At 41.5% G+C, this 26,910-nt stretch overlaps 3 protein-coding genes and 2 long non-coding RNA genes across 19 annotated transcripts in view; 3 read left to right on the plus strand and 2 right to left on the minus strand.

Moving 5' to 3' along the window:
* The first annotated feature begins 4 nt into the window (after positions 1-4).
* On the plus strand, positions 5-13,263 carry LOC135351984 (fibroblast growth factor receptor 2-like). 3 transcript variants are annotated; one of them, XM_064551080.1, is made up of 7 exons: positions 10,251-10,412; positions 10,892-11,000; positions 11,375-11,485; positions 11,739-11,872; positions 12,014-12,611; positions 12,727-12,827; positions 12,985-13,263. In XM_064551080.1, exons 3-5 carry the CDS (start codon positions 11,416-11,418, stop codon positions 12,275-12,277), a joined length of 468 nt encoding a protein of 155 aa, XP_064407150.1. In that variant the 5' UTR covers positions 10,251-10,412; positions 10,892-11,000; positions 11,375-11,415; the 3' UTR covers positions 12,278-12,611; positions 12,727-12,827; positions 12,985-13,263. The 3 variants fall into 3 exon arrangements, with proteins under 3 accessions (XP_064407151.1, XP_064407150.1, XP_064407149.1); XM_064551081.1 differs by lacking the exons at positions 10,251-10,412; positions 10,892-11,000; positions 11,375-11,485 and adding exons at positions 5-147; positions 328-442; XM_064551079.1 differs by lacking the exon at positions 10,892-11,000 and having other exon boundaries at positions 10,254-10,412.
* Positions 790-2,666, plus strand: LOC135351986 (uncharacterized). Its single transcript, XR_010399552.1, has 4 exons — positions 790-1,156; positions 1,423-1,933; positions 2,098-2,197; positions 2,378-2,666. It is a non-coding gene; the product is annotated as an uncharacterized LOC135351986 (long non-coding RNA).
* On the minus strand, positions 2,615-10,440 carry LOC135351981 (uncharacterized). Of its 2 annotated transcripts, none has more exons than XM_064551070.1 (6): positions 10,175-10,440; positions 9,562-10,027; positions 9,173-9,301; positions 8,309-9,119; positions 5,001-5,097; positions 2,615-3,725 (listed from the first exon to the last, which is right to left on the minus strand). In XM_064551070.1, the coding sequence occupies exons 2-6, from the start codon at positions 10,013-10,015 to the stop codon at positions 2,811-2,813; spliced, it is 2,406 nt and encodes an 801-aa protein (XP_064407140.1). In that variant the 5' UTR covers positions 10,016-10,027; positions 10,175-10,440; the 3' UTR covers positions 2,615-2,810. The 2 variants fall into 2 exon arrangements, with proteins under 2 accessions (XP_064407140.1, XP_064407141.1); XM_064551071.1 differs by having other exon boundaries at positions 9,562-9,977; positions 10,175-10,439.
* LOC135351980 (uncharacterized) overlaps positions 13,195-26,910 on the minus strand; it is a 43,625-nt gene continuing 29,909 nt past the window's right edge. For 4 of the 12 annotated variants that reach the window (XM_064551066.1, XM_064551065.1, XM_064551069.1 and 1 more), the window contains 2 exons: positions 26,597-26,858; positions 22,906-25,101 (listed from right to left, as the gene is read on the minus strand). In XM_064551066.1, coding sequence (XP_064407136.1) covers positions 25,067-25,101; positions 26,597-26,858 — 297 coding nt within the window. In that variant the 3' untranslated portion in view covers positions 22,906-25,066. Of the gene's footprint in view, positions 13,490-14,473; positions 15,407-15,564; positions 16,511-17,258; positions 17,335-22,905; positions 25,102-26,596; positions 26,859-26,910 lie in introns of those variants that run through there. The other 8 variants (XR_010399544.1, XR_010399543.1, XR_010399542.1 and 5 more) reach the window with 8 other exon arrangements.
* LOC135351987 (uncharacterized) lies at positions 18,463-20,547 on the plus strand. The gene is made up of 4 exons (XR_010399553.1): positions 18,463-18,721; positions 18,810-18,907; positions 19,799-19,869; positions 20,264-20,547. It is a non-coding gene; the product is annotated as an uncharacterized LOC135351987 (long non-coding RNA).

The raw sequence follows: 26,910 nt of genomic DNA on the forward strand, positions 1-26,910 counted from the left end.
AAGTGGGAGTTCCCTCGTGAGTAGATCTATCATGAGAACATAAGCTGTGCGACCCTCTATGTGAGGGTCAGTTCACCGTTCTCTACAAAGGGCTGGTAACTGGCATCAAGGAGAAACCTGTTGATGTGGCCATCAAATCAGTCAGAGGTACGTATGCCCACATTTGGCATGGCCCTGAACTGTGGGCACACTAGAACCCACACTGCAGCTGGGCATTTCAATGACCTCCTTAACTATATAATAATATTATTGTTAGGTTTCCATTCATAGTGAAGTTGCCTATTAATTTGTGGTTGAAGCTTTCACTTGTGGTTGTGTTGTGTGCAGTGGATGCCATGCACGGAGGACGATGTGAATTGAAGCACTATATTGGCTGAGATGGAGATGCTGTCTATGCAGTATTGGGGCTCACGAGAAATGATCAGAGTCAGTATCGTTGGAAGTGAGTATACTGTGCATGTGTGTGTGCATTCATGGTTACTATGTTCTATACATAATTATTACGCACCTATACTCCTGTATTTATGAAATAGTTTACTTCACTATTTTGTAACTTGAGTAGTCTTCACAAGCCACCCACAAAACCACTCACTGACTGCTACCCCCTTCCCCTTACAGAACCTATGTACATGGTGATGGAGTACATGTGTCACGGTGACTTGACATCGCGTGGTCACAGCAGTTGATACACAGTTTCCCCGGGTCTTGGATACCAGGCCCCGGCTATCAACCTCTACCCCAAGGGACCTCCTCAACATTGGCACCAAGATCGCTGATAAAAAGGTGGGTTGAACTTGTGTTAAAGCATAGATTGAAGAGTTAGAGGGATAGGAAACGAAGTGGTGCACGTGATGATTTTACATTGAATCTGCAGTGGAGCCTCGAAAACTATCCTCGCCCTATGAACGAGGCTATTATGCCGGGTAACTCCCTCAAAATAAGAAAGTTGTGTTTCCTCGAGACATCATCTCTTTCAGCAATTTATAACACGCCTAGTCCATGAGCCACGTGTAGTACTTGCTAATGACTGACCACACCCATGCAGTAAAAAAAGACTTTCTATATGTTCCCAAGGCTGTTTTAGAGCTAAAGGAACATGTAACGTGTAAGCGTGCTGGTTATGACTACTACAATAGGTATAGACCTTGAAATATAAGTGAGTTGCACGGACTAAGCACAGTTACTTATAGTTTATTATGCACTGTGTGTAGAAATAGGTATTGTTGTGATGGCCTCGATTAAACCGCAGCGTATTCGAGAATACCAACCGTTTCCTATCCCTCTAACTCTTCATCTATGGTTAAAGTAACGGTAGATTTGTAGTTAGTTTATAATTATGGCCATGGCCTATTTAATTAGAAGTACATGTAGTAGTAATGCCACACGGCACAGTGTGTTCATTTGCTACATTCCTTGCTACAGTTGGTCCACCAACCCTATGCCAAGAATGTCCAACCCTGTGCCAAGAATGTCCTGGTTGGCTCCAACATGAGCATCAAGATCTACAATGTGGGCTCCTTCGACATGACCTTTGAGAGCAGAGACTCATGAGCATCAAGATCTACAATGTGGGCTCCTTCGACATGACCTTTGAGAGCAGAGACTCGTCATGAAGTGGCTAGCCCCAGAGACTCTCTTTGATCAGGCTGCCACTACATACAGCGATGTGATACCTACATACACTGTAGATGTTATTGTCTCTGCTTTTTATGTGCATGCATGTCCTGCAAATATTATTAGCATGCAATGTCAAGTACGTAGATCAATTGTGACCCATGCTCAATGTTTTGCAGGCGATCGTTTGGTGTGGCACTGTGGGAGCTGGTGACTGTGGGGGGTACCCCCTATGGGGAGATTCAGCCTGAGGACCTCTATACTCACAACTCATGAACGGAATGAGAATGCCCTGTCCTCAGCACTGCGCCCAAGAAATGTGAGTGTACTTACCGTACCTACTGTGTGTACACACACCACACAAATATTGAAAGTTGTTTTGTGGTAACCCACATTGATCACCATCTAAGGCTGTAGTGCTTGATCACTATCTAAGGCTGTAGAGCTTGATCACTATCTAAGTCTGTGGTCTTTCCCCTGCAGCCATGAACTCATGCTGGATTGTTGGAGGAGGAATCCAGTGGATCGCCCACACTTCTCTGTTATCCATGAGAAGCTTGAAGACCTGGCTAATTCTAAAGTGGTGAGTTCATTAGCTCACTCAGTGTACAATATTGTCATGTTGTTTTGTGAGCTTCCTTTATCATGCAAAGTCTATTACATATACTATATGCATGTACATCTATAACTCTATTACATATGACGTATATGTATGTTTGTCTCCATATATTTGATCACCTGTGCGCTCTACACGTCACTGCAGAATCTGTTGGACTTCCAAAACTATGACATGTACATCTACTCTCAATTTGAAGAACCCGTCGCTCTCTCAACTGTTCTATAGCACTAACACTCTGTCATGGCACTCAACAACCATTTTTATTTATCTTTTTGTTTCTGTCTCACAATCATTTATCTATTTTCTTGACCTTGGTAATTTGTTTTTAGTTTTTCTTCCGTGTTGTTTTTGTACGTACGTACAATTTATACATCAGCTGCAGTTGTAATACTATAACGTCACGTATCTATACTATTATAATTGATATACAGTATCTGAATGATGAAGGGGGTGACAGACATAAACATTATCATTTGGGGTTGTACTCATGAATGATCTAATTACTGAAGTCTCACTACGTAGGCTGCTCAGATTTTCCGTAAAGTTCTTTCTCAGATCCAGTGAAGCTTGACTGGCTTCATAAGCTAGAGGAGGCGCTCTCTGATTGTGGCATGTTATCTTCCTGCACAATAATACGTCTCGTATGAATAGCTATAGGGAATAGCCCGTTACTATCAGCTGTGTATTCAGTACCATTGTCTTTCAGTAACTGGCAACGTCGATCACTTCCCATACGATGTGCTTCGTGTAACATGGTTGATTTAGAATATGTGTCCACATACAATAAACTCAGTGAAAGGTAACGTTTTGCCATGTTCAAAATGTTCTCAAACATTTCGTCACTCCTCAGATGAATTGCATAATACCATGGAGTCTCATTTTTCTTGTTAGGAATTAAAACTGCTGCTGTAAGCTGGTCGCCCTCTATGTCGTTTGCATTGCATACTCTGAGAAAGATATCGAAGTACTTCATATTTTCACGTTTAAATGCCCGGTGAAGAAGGGTATTGGACTTCAGACCAGCTGGTGCGTTTACTCCTGTGAGTTCAGGCAGTTTGTTGCATTTGACACATTCCTCGAGTAGAACATCTACAGCAACCCAGTGTGAGTGATCAAATGCAGACAACAACGGAGTTTGATTTTTCTTGTTACAACAACACAGCATATCATTTACCAGGTTTAGTTCCTTTGCTATGGTGAGGAATAGCTCAATAATTTCCTTCGAAGTCTTGCTGCGAATTGCACTCTGTACAGGAATATCTCCATCTTTATCTTTGAGCAAAATTTGCTTTTGCTGTCCCATACTTTTCAAGAGTTCAAAGAACAATTTCATCACTGCGACACCCAAGTATTCCGAGCTTGCTGCAAAAGCATGAGTTGCAGTCCAATCGAAATTGTTGTCACGTTGATCTATGCAACCCTTTAGTATTTGTGACAGATTACCCTGCTTCACATTATTTTGCTTCAGGAATCGGGTCCAGCAAATCATTTCCTAAATGGAAAAAGTGGTAGAGGCATGTGTATATGACACATTGCACCAGGTGTTTAATACTGGTAAAAAACAATTCATGGAACAGTATATCTAGTATTAACTGTACATTATTATATTCTATCAAGGGCGTATACGGCCTTGGTTATATCTAGATCTAGCTAAAATCTAATAAGATTATTATATTATTTATACGTACGGTAGACTACCTGCAATTGTGTTGACATAATTATAGATCTAGTTATATCCCTTAATCACAAATCAATGAGGAATCTGGCTAGAAAAAATAATTATCAGTATCACAAATGTATATACTATGTATCACAATGTGATCTTTATTATTGTTACCAAATATGGTGATGGAAGTGTTTCTTCTTGTATTTGATTGGCCAAAAATACTGTGGTAAAATCAATAAACCACAGCTAGGCTAGAGGGACTTCCTTGTTATGCTATGTCCTAACTTGCATGCCTGAAACTGATCTAGAAACTATATGCCGCTATTAAACTGAATGCATGATTATGTATATACACTGGTGTTGACATGACATGCCATTATGTGTGTTGACAAGATTACCAGTTAAAAAGTAAGCAGTAAATCAAAATGTTCCAGAACATGATAATTACCCTAATCGCTAAGTCTACATCTAGGGGTGAATTATGTCGTACTAACTAGTATGTGAATGCAATTTGGGAAGTTTAGCATCAACACTATACATAGACTTGTTGCATTTTGAGTGGGCAGATCAAAGGAAACACTGTGCCAACATCTGCCATATGGCACAGTATGGCTAAAATAACCTGAAACGATCCCTTTTATAGTATAACACTGTTGCAGTATTCAGTGGTAGGCAGAAAATGTTTTTTGTGCGTCTGGTGCATTCCATAGCCTTGCATCAGATGTAGTAATGTGCTATTTTCAGGAGTGCATGTACTCCTTCTATTATGGATAGCTAATTACCCCATGTGTGCGCAGCGCACAGCAGGGGTAGAGTGATTGGTGTGTGTGAGTGGACACAAAAATGAGCTGTTTGAGTGAACTATAGACACTTTCATGGACTGCTTTAACTGCTAATGAGAAAAATAATAGGCTGCTTATAGTTAAAACTTGTAGGCGATCTTTAAGGCGACAAAAAACACTGATCTAATCGTTGCTATAAACAATCATTCCCGATTCACCATAATGTTAGTGTCATTACGGTAAAGTTATCGTATCCGTTTTGCTGCTGTGCGATGGAAGCTCAACGCACGGGCTATGAACATTTTGTTTAATAAATTACCTGTTGTGTTTCCATAGTTGTGTAGCAAGTTACACTCTTCATTGTGTCTTTACATGTAGCACCGGTTGGGGTACTATCAGCTGTTGTTGCCTGACCACTGCAAAGATCAAAGTATTACAGCACTACTCCAGTTTACACAAGAACACACTGTATAGCGCGAAATTTTTGTGGGGCTTAATTTTCAGTGATTTCGTGGGTTAGCAATCCTACATGAAAATTAAGTCCACAAAAATTGTTCTTTAATTAGAAGTATCTGCTATAACGTGCAAAGATTTAAAGGCGTTGCTTCCGGTAAACAGTCATTTTGCGAACGTTGTGCAACGAAATGCTTTTATAGAGGCCATTCCACGAAATATAAGAGCCTCGAAAATTTCGCGCTATACGGTAATAACAATAGCAACCATATAATTATTGCAATGAAATATACAATAATACAATGCACTGCAAGTATCAGATTCTAATTTTGTCATACAACAAATTAGTTATTGAATGGGCCCTCGGCGCGCAAACTACTATGTCTACTATTTGCACTGAAGCAATGTTAATACGTCTCTCCAGTGCATGCAGCCCCACTGAGCCACTAATTATATCCCATGTGGCACTCGGGCTGTGCAATAAATATTCACATCTGAAACAGAAGCTACACAATTTCATAGTGTATGCTATATAACAGAAAAATTATATTTAGTAAATGAGCTTGAGCCGAATTGACGTTTTTTTGATTTGGCGTCTCAGGTGTAGCTACTACAGCACTGACGTTGCGTCCACCGGATTTAATTTGACAGTTTAAATTTGGCAAATTGTCAATTCGCCAAATTAAAACACTTACCCACTTTTTATGGTATTAGCCTATATATAGCCTAGGTACCAGGCCGATTCTAACAGAAGGAGAAAAATACGGATTGCACTGGTGATAGTGAGCAGGTGCTTATTTATCTCCAGAATCTATCCCCATTAATATTCTGATATTATCCTATGGATATACTGAAGATTATCACTCGTCTGTGCCAGCATTGCCTGGATTGCTTGGAAACCAAAATGCAGGTTAAATCTTCTGCGCATGCGTGACATGTGGTTGCATTGTCAATCAGAAGGATGCGTAGCAACAAAATTGATCTTCTCCCAGTTCAAGACGAGTTTAAGAGAAAGAAAACGACTAAAAGACAAAGAAATGATACTCTAGAACACTAGCTAGGAGAGCTTGCAGAAGGCTATAGTGTATCAAAAGAAGATACAGTCTGCACTGCTATAGCAGAAGAGAACCGTTTTAAAGTCAAAATGACTTACAAGAGCGTGGTGCAGTACACTTCTACCGCATCTTTCAAAAAATAATTACAACAACGGTAGGCGCATCTTTTAGTCTAACCCCAAATTGTTCAGCCAGGTGGCGCCTAAACTATGGTGGCGCTGTAATTACATCAATTACGGGAACATTTTTGTTTCTTGTTCTCTCACTGCTGAACAGGTTTTATTCCAAATAAGAAGCACTTCCTATATAGTAAGTAACCGATCATCGCCAGATATATACCTATAATAATGCTGATTCAGCAACAATTGTGTACAGTCAGCAATAATTAAACTGGGATTAGCCTCGATTCCAGGCGGCACTGAAGATTATGTGCACAATTATTGCTGAATCAGCATAAACACTGCTTTGCCTGCAAGTAGTGCTCACTAGTTAGAGTTGTGCCAAGAAGTATTGTTTAGTGCTGGTAGTTTCAGTGGTTATAGTAAGCGTGCAAAGACAGATAAATGTCTCACTGACGACAATTGATCAATTCGGAAGCTCACTTCTCATGACCACCACTCCGTCCGCAAGAGAGTTATTCTTTCCAAATTTTTGGGAGCTGTTACTTTCTTACCTATCTGTAGGTCCATGTAGTTAGTTTTGTGCAAAATCGGTTTGTGCTTCGAGCAACAGCCGCCGATTATATAGGTATCTGGCGAAGATCAGCTACTTTCTACCGTATAGAGAGTAATTTTCGTCGGGCAAAATATTCGTGGTTTTCGTGGTTGAAGGTCTGACCCAAATATTTTACCTACGAATGAAGCGACCTTGCCTACCTTTACCTGCAGTGCAAGCTCCAACCACGAAAGTATTACCCACGAATTGTCTCAATATTGCTGAACCACGAATATTTTGTCCCCTGAAAATTACCCACTATACGATAGTGTGCAATAATGAATATTTGACGATGACTCGCTTCCTGTGCAATTTGAATGTAAAACACTGATGTCAGTACTAATTATAATATGCTAGCCTCAGTCCCAGGCTCTTCTTTTTCTGTTATCTTGGTTCCGCACAGGCTATATAATTATGGAAAGTCTATATGATGCTTCCAACTGCAGCTTGCGAAGACAACCCCACTATATACACCATACGACCATCGCATATAGAGGGGTTGATGAGAGGCTTTAGACTCTAGACCAACGCAATAGCATAAGCCACAGCTTCACGGAACTCAGTCATAGAGTACGATACGGAACCTATAGATGGACTAGCTTACAGTAAACCTCAGGTACATAATCTTACTAAAGTAGTGTGACGTTCATTACTCATATTCTGGGTAATTTGAAGTGCTCTATCACACATACAATAGGCCCTCTTTTTATGCCTCGGTGCGCATATACGCAAGCGAGGTATACGGCATGCAGTAGTGTGTTTGTGTGTGTGTGTGTGTAGACTGCTACAGCTGATCAAGGATTAATGAAGTGCAAGTAAAAGTTTCTATAGGCTTCTAGTCATGTTTTCTTGGATTTTAATTCGTAGATTTGCGAAATAATGCTTGGTTCTCGAGTTATGCCTAGTTTTGCTTACTTGGAATGCCTTTTCAGAAGAGTGTGGAGCAAAACTTGTCTATGGAGTTAACACGCACTAGAACGCTAGCTATTGGTAGCTGCAAGCTAGAGTGAGAAGAGAGCTGCAAGGCTCTATATTGATGCAGCAGCCATTAATTTTAGACTTTTGGCATCCTTTTTAGCAACAATCAGGTTGATCATTTCCCACTCTTTGAGTTTCCCTGTGATTCTGCCTGCATGCAGCACAATTTAATTCAAAATTGTTCATCTTTGTATTAGTAATAGCTAGTAGGTTATGTTATGTAGGTTTGGCACATCCCCATCGAGGCATCAGCACCTGTGGTGCTTCATTAACCTAGCATTACAGCAGAGAAAAGTCGGGCTGGGAACGAGGCTAATTAGCCTCCTTCACAATCACTTTAAGGAGAGGAATTGGGCGTGGGAAAGAGGCTAGTGCATACCAGCTGATACTATATAATTATACTGGCGATATGAACATAAGTATGTACCTCTTAATATTCGTAAGTGCTACATCTTCAAGAATACTGATCCCTGCCTCACAGAGAGAAGCTAGTTGTGAAACCGTGGGTGGGAAAAACTGAGCAAAAACCTTTGCCGACAGAAAGAACCTCAGACACATACATCCCTTCTCGATACTGCATAAGCGAAGTGCCCAGTGCTTCACGCCAAAGATAGAAACAATGGTCTCTTTGGCCAAAATAGCATCACGAAGAGAAGAGCCTTCTGAAGTTAATTTCACTGACAATATTTTTTGATCTTTCCTTGAGCTGGGAAGCTTGTTGCAGGGAATCTCAAAAGCACATCTTCTACAAAATTTGCTAAATTCAATTTGGTAATCCTCCATGATCTTCTTGTCTTCATCGGAGCCAAAGAAAGTAACAATGTTATTGACAATCTTGTGGTTGAGGAAAGACTTGTATGGCCAAAGGGCAACAAAAATATGTGGAATCGTATCAGCTTTTTCTACTTTTGCAATATATTTCTCCTCTCCCAAAGATGAAACCAAACCCAAAACATAATTTTTGACCTCTGTTACGTCCGCCTTGAGATTTTGAAGAATAGCAGTGTCAGTTAAAGCAAAGAGCTCGATCATCTTCAGAGTATCAGATGTGAGAGTGGCCTCTAGTACTGATCGATCTTCATCAGAGAGTGCAGGTGTGTTGAGATATGGAAAGAGAGTTTTGCCAGTCGCCTCTGGACACCCTTCTGACAAGTACTGCTCAAGCGTGCATTTTTGACAATATGGACAGCAAAAGCTGGGCCCTGGTGAAGTTATGGAATCTGAATGTGAGGTCACCTCTACAGAAAGAAGATAAAAATGAATCTTATCTTCATACACTATAGTTGCTCACTCTTAGCTTGGTTAAGAAGGGGCTGGAGTTTGTTATGTGATCCAGCAGATACGTCACACCTGAGCTCCCTTGATAGACTTCCTCTGTCTACTGGTAGCCTCACAAAGGTCTTTCCGTCAACTTCTTGAGCTAGTGGAGGAAAAAGTTTACACATGGTGTGGTAGCATACTTATTAGCATATATAGCACCTGTCTAATAACTAAATGGACAGATATATAATTATGTGCGCGTATAATGTATGACATCATGCCACATTCCTGATGGATGTATGATACCTATATGTACATGCTACAGTTATGCCTTCAAACAATTAATGGCCTGGTGGAAAGTCATGGTGTCTAACATGCAGCATCATGCACCCACAGCTAGATCTAACAGAATGCAAACACCTTTAAAATGTGAAACAGTGGTTGCACTGATTCCACAGCCAGAAAGCCAATCACTCAGTTCATCACAGCTCATCGATAGACGAAATTCAAGGGAAGCCGAGCTATACGTCTGCTTGACATTCTTTAAGAATGACTCGACCCAGGGGCCTTCCTTTTCCAAGAGGGTGATAAACTTCATGTACATGCTAGGATCAGCTCGAACTTGATCGGTCATCAGATCCACAAGTATTTGTGCTCTTTCAACATCACTTGTTTTACTGGATGGTCCAATTAGATCTCTAGTGGTCTCACCTATATATTCTTCAGCGAAAAAAGCAGGGCCTATAGTGCTGAGAGACGATTTAACGAGGTCGATCAACACTGAGGTACACTTGCGCATGGTGAGATATTCAACGGACCGTACTTGGCTTGAAGACCTTGATACAACAGAGTCATGGTCAATACTGGTAGCCATTGCAGTGTAGATCTAGATAGGAAAACTTTAATTAGATCTAGCTAATCAACTAGATCTAGTAGATCTACAGTGTTCAGTTTTTTTACATGCAGGGAAGTTTAATAGGTTTTAAGTAGATCTATTAGGTTCTAAATAAAGTCCTTCAGTTTATAGATTTACCTGAACAACCTAACCTAGCCTGTCTTGCCACAATGAGGTCCTTTAGGCTATTAATTAAAGGCCTTGAGTCTTCTTTCACTTTTAATATAGATAGATCTAGGGGCAAGGGACTTCCCCAAATATTCCTGGAAACGACTATTGCCATGTGGTAGACTCAAGAGTGCATTGCATTAGGAATGAACTCTTGGTAGACTAGACTACATGGTTTCTGCCTCTGCTACTATCCATATCCACACAGGTAAGGCTCTCATTCCTAATTACATGTAGATCTACTAATGGCAAGCAATAGACTACTATATTAAATGGGGCTTGTCCAAACCTTCTGGAAACCATAGCGTCATTGTGACATTAACATTTTGACCCCCCTCCCCCTCCCCCCATTTAACGTCAAGACTAATGGTGTCCCTTAAAATGAGTACATAGCGCTCACGCTTCGTCCCAGCTCTGGCTATCCCGCCTCTCCTGGTATGAGCAGCCCCACCTCCGACCAGTTCCTTGCCCAATAATCCCTGCACGTTTCATTTCAAATGTCCCTGCAACAAGTGCCACAATACTGTATTACACCAGTATATATAAACTGTAATTATGTGTTAGTTTACTATTACGTCAGTGTGTACAGGATTTCCTTAAGCACATCAATGTCTGTACACAATTTCCCTTATACCATGTCTCATACTGCTGTAAAACCACATTGAATTGATAAATATCGACCCCAAGTGGGAGATAACATCAAGCTGTGTGACCCCCTCTGTGACGGTAAGTTCACCGTTCTACAAGAGGCGCATCAAGGAGAAACCTGTTGATGTGGCCATCAAGTCAGTCAGAGGTATGCCCACATTTGGCATGGCCCTGAACTGTGGGCACACTAGAACCCACAGTGCAGCTGGGCATTTCAATGACCTCCTTAACTATATAATTGTTAGGTTCCACTTTCTAGTGATTCAAATTGCCTATTAATTTGTGGTTGTACATGTATACCAAGCTTTCACTTGTGCAGGGTGTCATACAGGGGAAAAGGGGGATATCCCCCCCCTAGCTCCAATTCCCCCCCCCCCCTTTCAATGATGACTGAGTGTCCATAGCTGGGTATTGAAATAACAGTTGACCTTTTTTTAGCAACATTTTCTGGTTACTTTTCTTATTTCCCCCCTCTACTTTAAAATCCTGTATGACACCCTGTTGTGGTTGTGTTGTGTGCAGTGGATGCCACCGAGGACGATGTGAAAGCTCTAGTGGCTGAGATGGAGATGTTGTCCAGTATTGGGCCTCACAAGAATATTGTTTCAATGCTGAGAGTCTATACCGTTGGAAGTGAGCATTGTGCATGTGTGTGTGTGCATGTATGGTTACTATAATAATATGTTCTACATAATTATGTCCCTACTGCACTTACTTCAGCTTTGAGTGGCTGGAAGCCAATAGCTTTGATTCTATTCATGCGATGTATTAAGTATCCTCCTTGGTATTGTAGAGGAAATGTGTGTTGGAATGACTTTGTAACTTGAGTAGTCTTCTACAAGCCACCCACAAAACCACTCACTGACTGCTACCCTTCCCCTTACAGAGCCTATGTACATGGTGATGGAGTACATGTGTCACGGTGACTTGCTGGGTTTCCTGAAGACATCCCGTGGTCACAGCGGACGATATACAGGTGCCAAGATCGCTAACGGCATGAGATACCTCGCTGATAGAAAAGTGGGTTGTACTTGTGTTAAAGTAACGGTTAATTATTGGTCTTTCAGATCACATAATTATGGCCATGGCTTGTTAGAGTAATCATGCCACACGGCACATGTTTTGGCACAGTGTGTTCATTTGTTACATTTCTCGCTGCAGTTGGTCCACCGTACCCTCTATGCCAAGAATGTCCTGGTTGGCGCCAATATGAGCATCAAGATCTACAATGTGGGCTGCTTCGACATGACCTTTGAGAGCAGAAACTACATCATGAAGTGGCTAGCCCCAGAAACCCTCTTTGATCAGACCGCCACTACATACAGAGGACATACCTACATTGTTACTAGCCTCCTTCGCAGCCTCTCCTTTTTCTGTTCTTTGTCACACAGGTACGAATTGGAGGAACAAAGAAAGAAAGAATGAACCGGCTTCTTGGACGTTCTTTCTTTCTTTGTTCCTCCAATTCTTACCGTATTTTATCTTATTGACCTGTGTGACAAAGAACAGAAAAAGGAGAGGCTGCGAAGGAGGCTACATTGTTGACGTTATTGTCTCTGCTATTTGCATGTCCTGTACAGTGTAGCAAATTAATTGTCTAGATCAATTGTGACCCATGCTCAATGTTTTGCAGGTGGTAGTTTGTGGAGCTGGTGACTGTGGGGGGTACCCCCTGTAGGGAGATTCAGACTGAGGACCTCTACTCGCAACTCATGAACGGAATGAGAATGCCCTGTCCTCAGCACTGCGCCCAAAAAATGTGAAGTGCCTACTGTTTGTACATACCGCCACACAAATATTGAAAGTTGTTCTGTGGCAACCCACACGTACCTACCTGTTGTTATAGCTTGATCACTATCTAAGTTCCTTTACAGCCATGAACTTAAGCTGGACTGTTGTAGGAGGAATCCAGTGGATCCCCCCACACTTCTCCGTCATCCATGAGAAGCTCGAAGACCTGGCCAATTCTAAAGTGGTGAGTTCATCAGCTCACTTACTCTACTACATTGTTGTGTTGTTGTGTGAGCTTCCTTTACCATAATATTATACTACATCTACATACTATGTACACGTATGCTTGTCTCCATGGCTCTATATATTTGATCACCTGTGTGCTCTACACATCACTGCAGAATCTGTTGGACTTCCAGAACTATGGCACTACTCTCAATTCGAAGAACCTGTCGCTCTCTCAACTGTTCTATAGCACTAACACTCTGTAATGGCACTCAACAACCATCTTTATTTATCTTTTTGTTTTGTTCTGTCTCATCTATTTTCTTAACCGTGGTGATTTTCTTTTAGTTTTTTTCTTTCAGTGTCGTTTTGTATGTACACATACATCAGCTGCAGTTGTTAATTACCTATCATTATAACGTTGTACTAAATAATTGATAAAGTTTCGTACACTATCTGAATGATTAAAGGGGTGACAGCAAAAGATAATATGAGATCATAGTGTAACATTGAGAGCCGGCTGCATTACATGAATGACATTTACTGTGGGTCTTCACTACTACCACGGTACACAGAATTCCTATCCTGACCATTTTCGAAATCAGCTTCACCGTCGAAACTTGATAAGCTGGAGGAGGCGCTCTCTGACCGTTGCATTGATTCATCTCCAGTGGTACAAAGCTGTAACATGATGAATTTCAGAACACATTAATTTTATCTTATAATTGAACTAAAGCACTAAAGTGCAGAATCCTTGCATGGGCCTTGGCGTTAGTCGGGGTTGTTTATTAAAGTAGTTTAAAGTAGATTACATTAAAGTCGAAAACAATGTGTACAACGACATTTTCACAACAGTGCTCTACATGTCACTGCAGAATCTGTTGGACTTCCAGAACTTGTCTTCGAAGATTTTTAAACCGTTATGTTTAAAACAGTATTCACATGATGAGAACAAGCAGATAGATGGTTCCACGCAGTGCACATGCGTAGGACTAGATAAGTGGCATATACGGCACCGGATGTAATTTTGGAAGGGGGAGGGGTTCGGGTTAGCTAAGGAAAAATAACAAAAATTAGGGCGTTTCCACATCCATGCAGTGCCGACGGTATAAGCCAGATAGTTTTGATGTCTCGAATCAGCTTGTAGCCATTGTGCAAGTTGAAGTTAGCTTTTGCTTGCTTATTCGACAACAAGAAACATGTTTCCTACACTTCCAAGGTTGCATAATGAGTGTGTGTACACTACAGCTTGCTTTTTTCTTACTATTAGCAAGGGCGTATAAGAGAAGAGGGCATGCAACTCACTATTAGTCCAACGTGCGAGCAAAAACTGCATTCGATCTATTTATAGCTATCAGCTACCTGTACTTTGCACAAAACTCCATTTAACAGAAATCTATTTTTAGATATTACTGTACTTTTCCAGTAACATTACTCCGCCCATTCAGTTTTTGCTCGTGGACTGTTGCATGCCCTCTTCTCTTATACGCCCTTGCTATTAGCTAACCTACTATCTTATCTTGAGGCTATCAATGCGGTAAACGTATAATACCACTTTGGCATCCATGGCAGCTTAGCAGTCACAAATAGACAAACAAACAGACATACAGTCTGACTACTATAACCCGTGGCGCCCTAATAAAAGGCAACTTGATAAACGCTTACCTTAATGTTCGTTGCACCTTCTTCACCAAGACCTGTGTTAGGAATAATACGGCTCCTATCAATGGGGAGTAGCCCGTTCCTATCAGGTGTGTCTTTAGCACCATTGTTTTTCAGTAATTGGCAACGTTGATCGCTTCCCATACGATGTGCTTCGTGTAACATGGTAGATTGATCGGTGTCAGTATACAACAAACTCAGTGGAAGAAGTTTATTTATTGCCATCTTCAAGACTTTCTCAAGCGTTTCATAGCTTAAATTATGAATTGCATAATACCATGGAGTCTCATTATTTTTGTTTGGAATTGAAACTGCTGCTGTAAGATGGTCACCTTCTACGCCATTTGCATTACATACTCTGAGAAAGATATCGAAGTACTTCGTATTTCCACGTTTAAATGCCCGGTGGAGGAGTGTGTTGGATTTCAGACCAGCTGGTGGATGTACTCCTGTGAGTTCAGGCAGTTTGTTGCACTTAACACATTCCTCAAGTAGAACATCTACAGCAACCCAGTGTGAGTGTTCAAATGCGGACAACAACGGAGTTTGATTTTTTTTGTTACGAGAACACAGCATACCATCTGTCAGGTTTAGTTCCTTTGCTATGGTGAGGAATAGCTCAATAATTTCCTTTGGAGCCTTGCTGCGAATTGCACTCTGTATAGGAATATCTTTATCTTTATCTTTGAGTAAAATTTGATTTTTCGGTTTCCCATCTTCATCTTTGAGGAGTAAAATCTGTTCCTTACTTTCCAAGAATTTAAAGAACAATTTCATCACTGCGACACCCAAGTGTTCTGAGCTTGCTGCAAAAGCATGAGTTGCAGTCCAATTGAAATTGTTGTCACGTTGATATATACGATCTTGTAGTAAGTGTGACAGATTACCCTGCTTCACATTATTTTGCTTCAGGAATTGGGTCCAGCAAATCATTTCCTAAATGGTAAAAATGGTAGAGGCAATTAATGTATGACAGACACATTGCACCATTAAACTGTACAATGTCATATTATTCTATTAAATCTAGTGAAGTTTGTAAGATTACATATGGCTATATATATATATGTAGATCTATTAGCTATAGTATAAACTACCTGTAATTGTGTTGCCATAGTTGTATGCCTTGATCACAAATTAATGAGGAATCTGGCTAAAAATAATTACAATAATATACTATGTATCAATGTGATCTTTATTGTTGTTACCAAATATGGTGTTGGAAGTGTTTCTTCTTGTATTTGATTGGCCAAAAAATACTGTGGTAAAATCAGTAGACCACAGCTAGGCTAGAGGGACTTCCTTGTTATGTTATGTCAGTGGCAACTTGCATGCCCATGAAACTGAAAACACTGCTTATATATTATAGTTATAGTTATTATCATCAAAAATTCTGCTGTGTGAGGAGTTGCTTTGGAGACACTCTGGGAGAGAGCTTGGGCTCAGGCTGAGCTTTTTGCTCACTGACTGCACGCACTGCACTGCACTGGGCCTGTTCTTAATAATAATATAGGAGTGGCTATTTAAGCTTACCTTTGCTTGCCTACTAGCCTGGCATAGCTGAAGAGAGCTGGTCAGCCTGTGTAGAGCTAGCTGTGTTGTTTCTTCTGGCTGGTTGCTGCGCAGTAAGTGGAGGAAGGGGCTGATTAATTGAACAGAGAGGGGGAGTGGCTCTGAGTGTGGACAGGAGCCCTGGCGTGGACAAGCTCTCTTTTCCTAGTTGTCTTCTTGTTTGAATAGTGTTGCTATGTGGTAGTCATGCAAGCTTATAATATAGGCTGGATGCATAGCAACTAGCCAGCCAATCAGATGGGACATAATTATATCAATTAATGCACAGTGCCTCAGAGTTTATGACAGTAAACCACACCTCTCACTTGGGCTACGCCCTCGTAGTCGATCGGGAGGTTTACTGTCATAAACCCCTTTACACTGTACATTAACTAATACATTTTCATATAATTTTGTGCAGGCTATAGCCGAAACAATTTCTCCAAGCTCACGATCGTCCACTGACTGGTGGACATCTTGTGGGTCAGATTCCTATAGCATTGTTAAGTCACTTTATACTCAGTTTAACAGCATACAGGAAAGAGTTAGTCTATAGGAGAAATGTCGAACATCATAGGGTGAGCGGGCTTACTGCTTTTTTCTTGATAAAATACGTTATCTTACATTAATTAGATCCCATTTGAGTGTACTTAGCAGGGAACTATGAGCTATAGTACCGGTACATACTATAGATTGCTCTGGGCTACAAACTACAACATTGTATTGTGATTTACAAGATACATAATTATGTAATAACATAAAAATTCTTGTAGATCTAGCTAGATGCTTTGTCTAGAATATAAGAACAGATTCTGAACTAGAATGAAAGAGAGAAGCTCTAGTTTCTTTTTTTGGCTTTGTTCGAGAGTAGTAGGAGACGCTCGTTTTTTGGGCAGTGTGCTGTGCTTTTTTGCTGCAAGGCTGCATGGGGGAGGAGCTGGATGTATGGAAGTGCTGGGATTCTAGCCTTGGCTTCTTCCTAAAGTTCCTTTCGCGTTGTTCAAGAGTAGTATAGGAGCCGCTCGTTTGATGGCTTGTTTGCTACAAATTATAGCTTAGGTGTCTTCCTAGCCAATAGGTTTTGGGATATAAATCAGTTAGAACATGTGCATTCTGGTTATAGCGTCCCTCATCCCTCGAGCTTTGGGACACTATAACACATAGATACCTCATGCCCATGTTCTAACTATAACGTAAAAAGAGAGTGTCTGCGTCCTGTAAATAATTGTGGACAATTTACCTTTTGATCATCACCACTCCTCACAGATCAAGAGGTCCATAAATTATCAGTCAAAATCAACCACACCAGCTTTGTCCTGTATAGATTACAAAAGCTATAAGTAGTTGATCAATGCACGGCAAGGTTGTGCAATGCTTATTTAACTGTCCATTCCTATTAACGTATAACTGCTACAAAAACTTGAAAATCAATCCATGTACTCAGAGATACAAAAGAAAGGGGATTGGAAACGAAATTTTTACGAAATTTTTGCGTGAAGCATTCCGTGTTATAGGGCGTGGCTAAAACTACAAAGGATTATATTTATAGTCAGCATGCTCATTACCAGTCTTGACTGCTCTACAATGTGCTGTACATAGAAACAGTGAAATTGATCATTTTTAATGTTGATTTTTCTAAAAAGTAAAGAGAATTTAGCTCTAAAAAGTCGACTAAGCCATGCAGCCACTATTACTAGACAAATAAATGCTATGCAAGAAGAAATAGCCTTTACTATGAAGTCGTAGGAGGGACAGGCCCGTGGCGTGTCTAAAAGTATACTAAAGCAGTTTGAAGGACTATACTGCAAACGTTTATGAACAGTACAGCTTATTTATAGCATGAAGCCATTCTATGTAGCACTTAGATACATAATAACCAAGTCAAGCAATGTCCTTTGCTGTTTTGACTTCACAGGAGGGACAGAGAAAAGTTGACATAGAGTAATTCAAGCTAAACTCAAAAAAATTGGAAACAGAGTAAAGACAACGGACTTAGAGCTTGTCAGTGGTATAAGCTTACTTCTCTCAAGTATCTCCCAGGCCCTGAGTGATCTCTAGTGGATAGGAGAGCTAGAAACCAGGGATACAAAACTTTTCCATGTAATTATTTGCGAGCGCAATAATTACACGGAGTGCTTCACCGGATGTCAGTCCTTTTACATAGGGCGTGGGCGGTCGTTTCCAATCCCCTTTCTTTTGTATCTCTGATGTACTCGTTAGTTTGAGAGGATAATTATATGCACAGCAATTTTTGGCAGTTCTCACACTTAAACGAACATGCTGACTATAAAAAGGCGTGCCCAGGACAGCTCCGACTGAATGCAACGGGAAAATGGCAAAAATGAAAAATTAATTTGCTTGAGTCTTGCAAAAAGACGCCCTTGACAGTATAATTCTTTACATTCTTACAGTCTTCTTTTGCTACGGCTTCTTCCGCTCTCTCACAAGATAGTAAACATGACATAAATTTAAAACAAAAAATGGCTGTCAAAAGTTTATTTTCAAGAAGTGTTCTCAACCTCAGAAGAAGCCTACTGGGGTTCCATGGAAGCTTTGATTCAAGACTGAAGATACCAAGCAGATCTTTGTTGATAGAATTGACAGTGCTAAGCGTTTAATTTTCTTGCTGCCAGAGGTTCATTGGCCTTGGAAAACATGAAAGTCTGGCAAACTGATGTTGTTATTGAAGATGTGAACATAAAAGTAAGTAGTCTAGTCTATAAGTAGTAATGTGACTTTATCAACCTGCGAGTGCTTTTTAACATTAACATTTCATTTGACATGGATAAAGCAACGAAGAGAAGAGTTGAAAGTCTGTAGGGAACACCTAGTGGGTTCGGGTATCGTCCAAGCACCTCCTGAAGAACGGAAATTGATTGTACTAGTATTGTAAGTTGAAAATAGCGCACAAACATTTAGCCTCGATTCCAGGCCGCGAAGAGAAAGGCGGCCTAGTATACTTTGTATGCGTATGCGCGTACATTACCCCAAAAAGGGGGTAATCCGTGTATTTGTGGATACTGTCAGTAAAATAAACTGTATATACTATTTGTATTCTGAAGTTACAGTCTGTTACATAGAAGTATTGTGCAAAGATGACTGAGTTCTTACGCCCTTTATTGTATCAAGCCAAGTCTCTCTACTTAACGACACCCTACACTGTAAGGCTACAGAGATGTTATAGGAAAGGCATGGTGTGTTCCTGTGGGTCCCCTGATGAGGCTGTGGTAATGTGGGCCAGGCAAGTCTTCTGCTACTAAATCTTGCCTTTATATTCGACAGGAAGTCATTGCTGAAGATAAACAAGCTTATGATTACTCTTGCATTAATAAGCTTTAACTCGACACTCAGGAAGTTTAATATTCACTCAAGATGTACTGATGTATTAAAGAGTCAACCACTCTTCCTAGCTGGCAGTTCTACTGTCTGGGAGGCCTTCTTGAACTGTCTCTTTGATAAACAGAGCTAGAAGAAGCAACACTGCTTGCAGCATAATTATTCTACTTTGATTAGTGTCTCTGAAAGCTGCCATTGTGGTCACTTGTCATTATGTATTCTTCCTTTTTGTAACTTTGCCCGTTTTTTTACAATTTGTATGATGAAATTGTTGTCAATTATTTCGCGCATGCGCATACAAAGTATACCAGGCCGCCTTTCTCTTCGCGGCCTGGAATCGAGGCTAACAAACATTGTGCTCATAGCCACCAAGACATTATTTTGTATAATAAAACTTTCATACATGGAGTCATTATTATTATAGTAACGTTCATCTTTTCTCAGGTCACTTTGAAGGACTATACCCTCACTTGTTGACAGTCTTCCAGGCATCAAACTATGTATATATAGAAAATGTAAGTCTTACTACTGTATCAAGCAATAATTATATCGTTACCTCTCTGGCCTCTTTTCTGGAGGAAGACTCACTGCTAGGGGTTGGTAGTTCTATTATTCTTTCCCACATTATTCCTCCAAAGCATAACATAGACCACAAGTACTCGCAACTTCCATCAGGCCTACAGATGTTTATACTACTGACTCGACTGACCTGTATTTCCAAAACCTGCCTATTATTCTCACGAATGTGCCCAGCATAATTCTTCCCCAAAAATTATGCTCAAAATTATGCCAGCACTACCAACCCCTACCCGGGAGTGCTCTCACTTGTTTGCGCCCCACTCTACAACTCTAGCAAAGATTTGTTTGATATACTGACATTAATTAATGCTGATATAAATTCTTTTTCAGAATCAATTCATCAACTTTCTACAATGCACAATGGCATAGTCTTAAGTCTCAATGCCGTCTATTTATATGCAAGAAAGCAAGGAAAACTCTTTGGAAGATAATAGACATAGCCTTTTACTGTACCTACAGACCTACCTGAGCATTATTTATTTGTCACCATTATCATAAATTTTTATTTTTGTCTTTTTGATACTGGTAAAGAAGAAAACCCACCAGGAATGTATTCCCCTCCCTTGTGTATTTTTTTAGTGTTCACTGTGTGTATGAATGGGTTCTGAGCGCTTTTGCGCAAGAGAAAAAAATAGCTCGTTACTAATTAAGGCTTGAATAAAATTTACAGGGGTCGCGTCCTGGGCAACTCTTTTTATACTCACAACTCGCTCCAAGATCCGGAAGTTGCTAATGCGATAATTAAAGCCAACATGCTCGTTTAAGGTATAAATAGCCAATCATTATTTTCTTGCTTTGAGGACATTATAAAGCAAAATTGTAGTTTTGTGGCATATGAAATAAACAACTCCGTCTCTCATTTCTTTGATCGATTTTTGATCATAGTTCTGTGTAAACATTAATTTTGGTAAACTCTACATTTGAACAGCACCTGCAATGATAACTCATTTTTGCAGAGACAGATCAATTTCCCGGCTTAATCCTTCACCTCACATTGGTAGTGACAAAGTCCTCCAGTCCTCACACATACTCTGAAAGGTGATCGAAGTTGGGCCGCGTTCATTGTGACCGATGTTATGTGGAGGCTTAGCTCTTTGTTCCAGTGTAAGGAGAAACCATCACTATACATTGGAATTTTGACACCTCTAGTTCACTTTTCTCACCAAGATTGACAAGCTGCAAATTAATAATTACAAAATAGAAGATTAAGCAAGTTGATATTGCACACGAATCAATGCTAGACACAACTGAATAAATAGGTAATGATCACTAGCTAAATACGTTCAGTCAATGTTCATCTCCCTTCCAAGTCTTCAGGAGTAGGGATGAAAGACTTTTTAGTAGAGCCGGTCGGGGGGTCCTTGTGGATCGGCGTAGGGGCGGGTAGACATGGAGTGGGGTGGGCAGGCAGTGGGTGGTGGGTCAACAGGGTGGGAGTTTCATCAGAGGGGGGAGGAGAGCCATGTCATCTAAGATTGATCTCTGCTCCCTTGGCGGAGATACGGGGGTGTATTTCCGTAGGAATTTTCTGTTCCTTAGGGTTGGTCTGCCGGATCCATCAATGCGGACGAGGTACTGGTGGTACTGACAAACTTCAATAACAATGCCAGTGCGATCCTATTTGTTGGGGTGATGACCAGTTTGGTTTTGTAGCCTTACTCAATCCCCTACACGTAGAGGTGTGAGCGATGTTCACTCCACTTCTCATGTTGAATGATGTGGCGGTGTCTTAGTGCCTTTTCTCTTAAGTTAAAGGAGTCTCTGTGTGGGCGATATTAGATCTCTGATGGGTACACACATAGCTGGGGAGAGTTTGGTACTTGGGTCAGGTTTGTTTCTGTACTGAAGGATAGCTTTCTGGAAAGCATCAATATTGAGTGATCCACTGTGTCCAACGTTGCCAGTAATGAGTCTCAACTTCTGCTCTGCAATTGCTATGGGGGAATGCCACAGAGCTGAGGCAATGTTAGACTCCCATGTTTGCATAAATTGCCTAGTGGTGTGAGCTATAAATTCTGGGCCACCATGCATTGGATGATAACTCATCGGGTATACCGTAAGTTGCAAATGTTTGTCGCAAGACGTCAATCAATCCTAGGGCTCCATCTTTAGCTCTTTTGACTATGGGCCAGTTGGAATATCTATCCACAATGACAAGATAGTTGCAGTCTTGGTAGTGACAGTAATCTGCACAGATACATTAGAAAGGGTATTCCGCGAGGGTTGGTGGTGTGGGGGGAAGCACCGACTGTGATGGGGCCATTCTGTTGCAGGGTGAGCAATTGGTGCGAGTGCATGGCTTGGATGTCCTGTGTGATGCCAGGCCAAAAGATTGATGCTTCGGCTTTCGAAATCATATTTGCTGTGCCTTGGTGGGAAGCGTAGAGAGCAGATAGGCATGCAGGTCTCAAGGAGGGTGGGATAACGATCCTGTTATTGTATATCACAACGCCGTCGCTGCTGTAGAGGTGGTTTCTGTGTTGGTGTATTCTTTGATGGATTGTGGTAGGTCGCTTTTGAGTGCAGGAATACCGTCTTCGATGGTGTACATCAAGAGGAGCATGTTGTCATCAGACGATGTAGCCATTTGAACTTGCTCCCAATTCACAGTATGTGTGGAGGAGTGGAGTGTGAAGAGGAGGGTCTCTTGCAGTCGGTGTTCCGTCAGATATGAGTGTAGTTGGTCATCGGTGTTGATGCCAGCGATTAGTTGGGTAGGGATATGGAGAGGAGGTGTATGGGCGATACCACTGCTATCTTCGATGCTGTGGATATCATCTTGGAGGCCCATTTTTGGTGGATGTGGATCACCTGTGGGGTATCTCGAGAGGGTATCAGGGGCTCTGTGCTTGATGCCGGGAATGTGTATCATTTTGAAATGGTATCGGAGGGTTTTTTCTTTGAGGTTGCGCAGTCTAGTGTTGGATATGTTATCCATGGATCGAGATCTTCAGGAGAAGTTTATGGTCCACTGCGATAGTTAGGTTTTTGCACCCAAGGATAAAGTGTCTCGCTTTGTCTAGGGCATCTGTCACTGCTAGTGCTTTGCCTTCAACTGGGGCATACCGGGATTCGGCAGCGTCGGTGAATCTGCTCCCAACTAGGGTGATCTTCCACCCTTGTTTACAGCAAAACAGGTCAGTAGATGGGCAGGAGCAGTGTTTTTGAAACAGCCAGTAACCTATGCCATGTTTCGACCAATCGGTAGCCAAACATGTAGGTTTCGTTTTGTCGAAGATTTTAACTCCATTGTGGAATTATGGTCAATTGACTTGTCAAAGGCTTGTTGCAGATCGTCGTCCCAGTGAAACTTATTGCTAGGCTTGAGCAGTTCTCAGAAGGGCAGCATTGTGTCATTCATACTAAAAGCGTATGATACCTGGTTGATCAAACCGAACCAAGCTGTGAGGTTCTGTGGAGTGGGGAAGTCGGAGATAGCTACTTCTTGCATGATCGCACTGTATCTTTCGTGATTTCAAAGCCAGCGAATTCAACCTCGTCTTGGGCAAACCTAAATTTCTCTGGGATGAGGGTGATGCCATTTCTGCCACAAAGGTCTAGCCAGTTGCACGCTTGAAAGAAGCTCTCTTCAATAGTATCAGACCACAGGAGGGCGTCATCCACACACTTGGTGTGATTGGGTATAGAGGAGGCGATTTCGTCATATCTCCTGGTGTAGCCATCTCCCGAGGAGATGTAGCCTTGTGGGGCTGTGCGGTATCTGTAGCGACCCTAAGGTGTGATAAAGGTTGTATAGTGTCGATCTTCAGGGTGGAGGGGTACACTGTGATATCCATTCCATGCATCGAATACAGATTTTTTCTTCCCCTGGGGGATGGATCTTGCTTGGTGGTAAGGTGATTGAGTATGGTGAGTTTCTCTGGTTGCATGGATATTGAGGGGTTCGTCTTGGCTTGCCATTTTTCTTAGCGCAGATTACCATGCGGTGGCACCATGTGACTGGTTCTCCCATGGGTACCGGTTCGAGGACGCCTATATAGTCTCACATCTCGATCTAAATCAGCTTTGACCTCGTCTTGCCAATGAAGGGGCACAGGGATAGGTGAGTGATGAGCCGTAGGGGTTGCCTGGGTGTCGATTAGTAGTCGCATTGGTGGACCGTCTATCATGGGCAGGGTTTGGTGTTCACAGACGTTGAATGTGCTAAATCTGTAATAGTCCAGGAGGTATTGCTGGAGCGACTCTCTGTTGGCCTCTGTGGCTGAGAATGGCACGGAGGTAGGGCGTGGTGGTGGCTTGGTCCTTCTGGGGCATCGACATTCTTCTTGGTGTGAGGTGGTGGCAGCACTGATGGAATCGCGTTCCCGAATCTCACATTCTTCTTGGTGTGATGCACTGATGGGATCGCCTTTGCTGGGAACATGTGTGGGATTATTCCCAGATCCGCGCATCCCTCTCTGCTCAGGAACAATTTGTCGGTACAATTAGTAACGTAAACCATTTGCCTGGTTGATTTCTCTTCTCCCTTGCTGTTTTTTCCAGAGAACCGCAGTATTATGGCACCTCTTTGTATGTTGTGGTTGTCCGCTGCGTGCATCTTGAGGTCAACAGGGATTAGGTCTTTGGTAGAAGTTTCTTAACCACTTGGAGGCCTGCCAAGCAACTCTGACAGCCTGTGTCGGCCATTGCACTAACAATGATCGCTTGGGTGGTATGCTGAGTTTGTATCCGAGTTGTATATATATAGTCCTCTGACTCAATACTTATTTGCAGTCTGACGTATATGGTTGAGGTTTGGAACGTTTCCTGAGCCATTCTCCTGTGGGTTGGTTAAATACATGGTGGTCTTGCACAGGATTAAAATTCCTGCTACAGTGCAAGCCTTAAAATCTGCATCTTTCCTGCAAACGTACTGACAAAGGATAGTGCAAATTTCCTGTACAATTTCCTTAATTTACCAATCCTGAAGAAGTTCAAGACATGTGTAGGACTCGGTTAGACAGCTTATTATTGTTGTATTGTCAATATCTTTTAACTCTGAATGCCATTATATTCCCAAATGAAACCAATCTTTGCGAGCATTCTTCAGCTTCTCACAATTTGTTAAAGTCCTTTAATTGTGTCAAAACAATCGGATTAGAGACGACCGTTTTGTTATTACTTTTGTCACAATTAGTTTATGCTTGGATGCTCCTCATCTGATGATTCTATGCACACATAACAATTTGCCATTTTTAGAAATGTTATAGCAGGCTGAATAACACATGATAATTGAGTAGTTAAACCCCACCTCCTTGCAATGCTATGATACAGACCGGTCAGTATCATAGCAACTGGTTGGACTTTAACTACCACAAACTCACACATAGTAAATTGTCCCCAGCAATATACCTCACTCGGGGTGAGTAGTTAAACCCCACCTCCTTGCAATGCTATATGATACAGACCGGATCGGTATCATCGCAACTGGGTGGAGTTTAACTACCATAAACTCAGAATACCTAAACGTTCCATACCTGAACTAAAAAGAGTAGACAACATGTTATAGAAAAGTATCAAGAAAGCACCGCGGTTGCTGATGCCTTGGTGGATGTATCGAAGCTGCCTAACATAAGATATAGCTATCACATGATATCATGATGAACATTTTTGCATATCAAAGGGTGGGAAATCATTGACTACGATTTCGATTGTTGCTAAACGAATTAAAGATTTGTTAGAGCATATAGACCAATCAGATCGTTGCAATGTTTTGCAGCACTAATCAGATTGCTCCAGCCCTTCCCTTGCAGCAAGCTGAGCTCTGCGGTTAGAGGTGTGACTAATACCTGGATAGTACAGTACAAATCCAGATGAGAGGAGGTACTGTGCCGCTAGCGACTGTCAGCAGCTCAGACATTACTTAGCAGATTGCAGACAAACTGGATTTTTTAAAGGCCATTGTCAATCCAATAATTAAGAAATGCATGGACATTTGAGGCGGCCTGGAAGTTGAGGTATAATTATAGTGTCTGCTATCAGCCTGATTGTCACTGCACACTTATAGCTTACTATCTTCTATATACACAAGCAACTACAGGCTACACCAGATCCATATGAACAATCATCGATTAACCACACGTTAGATATAATTATATAGAGATCATTATATTATTACGTATATAACTTTCCCGGGTTTTCGTGGGAGTTAAAGAGAGATACACAGATGGTCCCAGAGCCACTATGTAGACGCCATTGTAAAACATTACATGAATCGCTTCCGAATCTAATCCCTCTTCCTCTTCTATCTGTGATTCTAGTAACGTACTCTAGTCTATATATGCTTGCATGCACACACCCCAGGAGCATGAAGGTCAAGCAAAGATCCTATCTGAAGACCCCACCATCCAAAGAACTGGCCAAACTGGAGGTGGAAGCTAAGTGAGTAATCACTCTTCATTCTAGCAATGCATTTCTATATCAGCTTTGATCCCCAGTAGTACTATCCATGTCTCGTTCTGAGGAGGATCTGAGGGCTGCTCTACCTCACTACTTAAGTTGTTAGTGGATATTGCCATATAATATCCTGTATCTCAAACAGTTTAATACCCCCCCCCCCCTCCCCTGTTGTCCCAAGTGATTCGCTATAGAAACGGGTGTGTTTACACTACGCTGTTCCAACACTGGCAAAATTAAAACTTGCACAAACACTAAAATAGTTACCTGTGATACTATCAGCCAAATTGGTGAGATGCACTGTTGGCTTTTTGAGAGCGTCTGACAGGAGACTCCATGTTACATGTTGTGTACCCAGGAGCTTAGCCAACATTTCACGCAAGCACGACATACTGTCTTGATGATACTGGATATTGATGTTGGTGAGAACAAGATGAGTTAGACCTAGAGCCAATCCCAGATTGAACCAGTGAGGGCTTGCATTTTCAAGTTTCTCATAAACATGTTGTAGATCGTTAATTGTCAAAGCCTGTACAAAAGTACCAACCAACAGGGTTTTATTTGGTGGGGATTGCCCCCTC

The sequence above is a fragment of the Halichondria panicea genome, unplaced genomic scaffold (genome assembly GCF_963675165.1).
Source record: "Halichondria panicea unplaced genomic scaffold, odHalPani1.1 SCAFFOLD_25, whole genome shotgun sequence".
NCBI lineage: Eukaryota > Metazoa > Porifera > Demospongiae > Suberitida > Halichondriidae > Halichondria > Halichondria panicea.

Excerpts from the sequence above, each read along its gene's own strand:
- LOC135351981 (XM_064551070.1), bottom strand. The coding sequence starts at position 10,015 with ATGGCTACCAGTATTGACCATGACTCTGTTGTATCAAGGTCTTCAAGC. Across the intron at positions 9,302-9,561 it reads CACTGTTTCACATTTTAAAG|CTCAAGAAGTTGACGGAAAG; the intron begins GTGTTTGCATTC and ends TTCCTCCACTAG. Across the intron at positions 9,120-9,172 it reads CCTTCTTAACCAAGCTAAGA|AGGTGACCTCACATTCAGAT; the intron begins GTGAGCAACTAT and ends TTCTTTCTGTAG.
- LOC135351984 (XM_064551079.1), top strand. The coding sequence starts at position 10,376 with ATGGTTTCTGCCTCTGCTACTATCCATATCCACACAG. Across the intron at positions 10,413-11,374 it reads TACTATCCATATCCACACAG|TGGATGCCACCGAGGACGAT; the intron begins GTAAGGCTCTCA and ends TGTTGTGTGCAG. Across the intron at positions 11,873-12,013 it reads GATACCTCGCTGATAGAAAA|TTGGTCCACCGTACCCTCTA; the intron begins GTGGGTTGTACT and ends TTCTCGCTGCAG.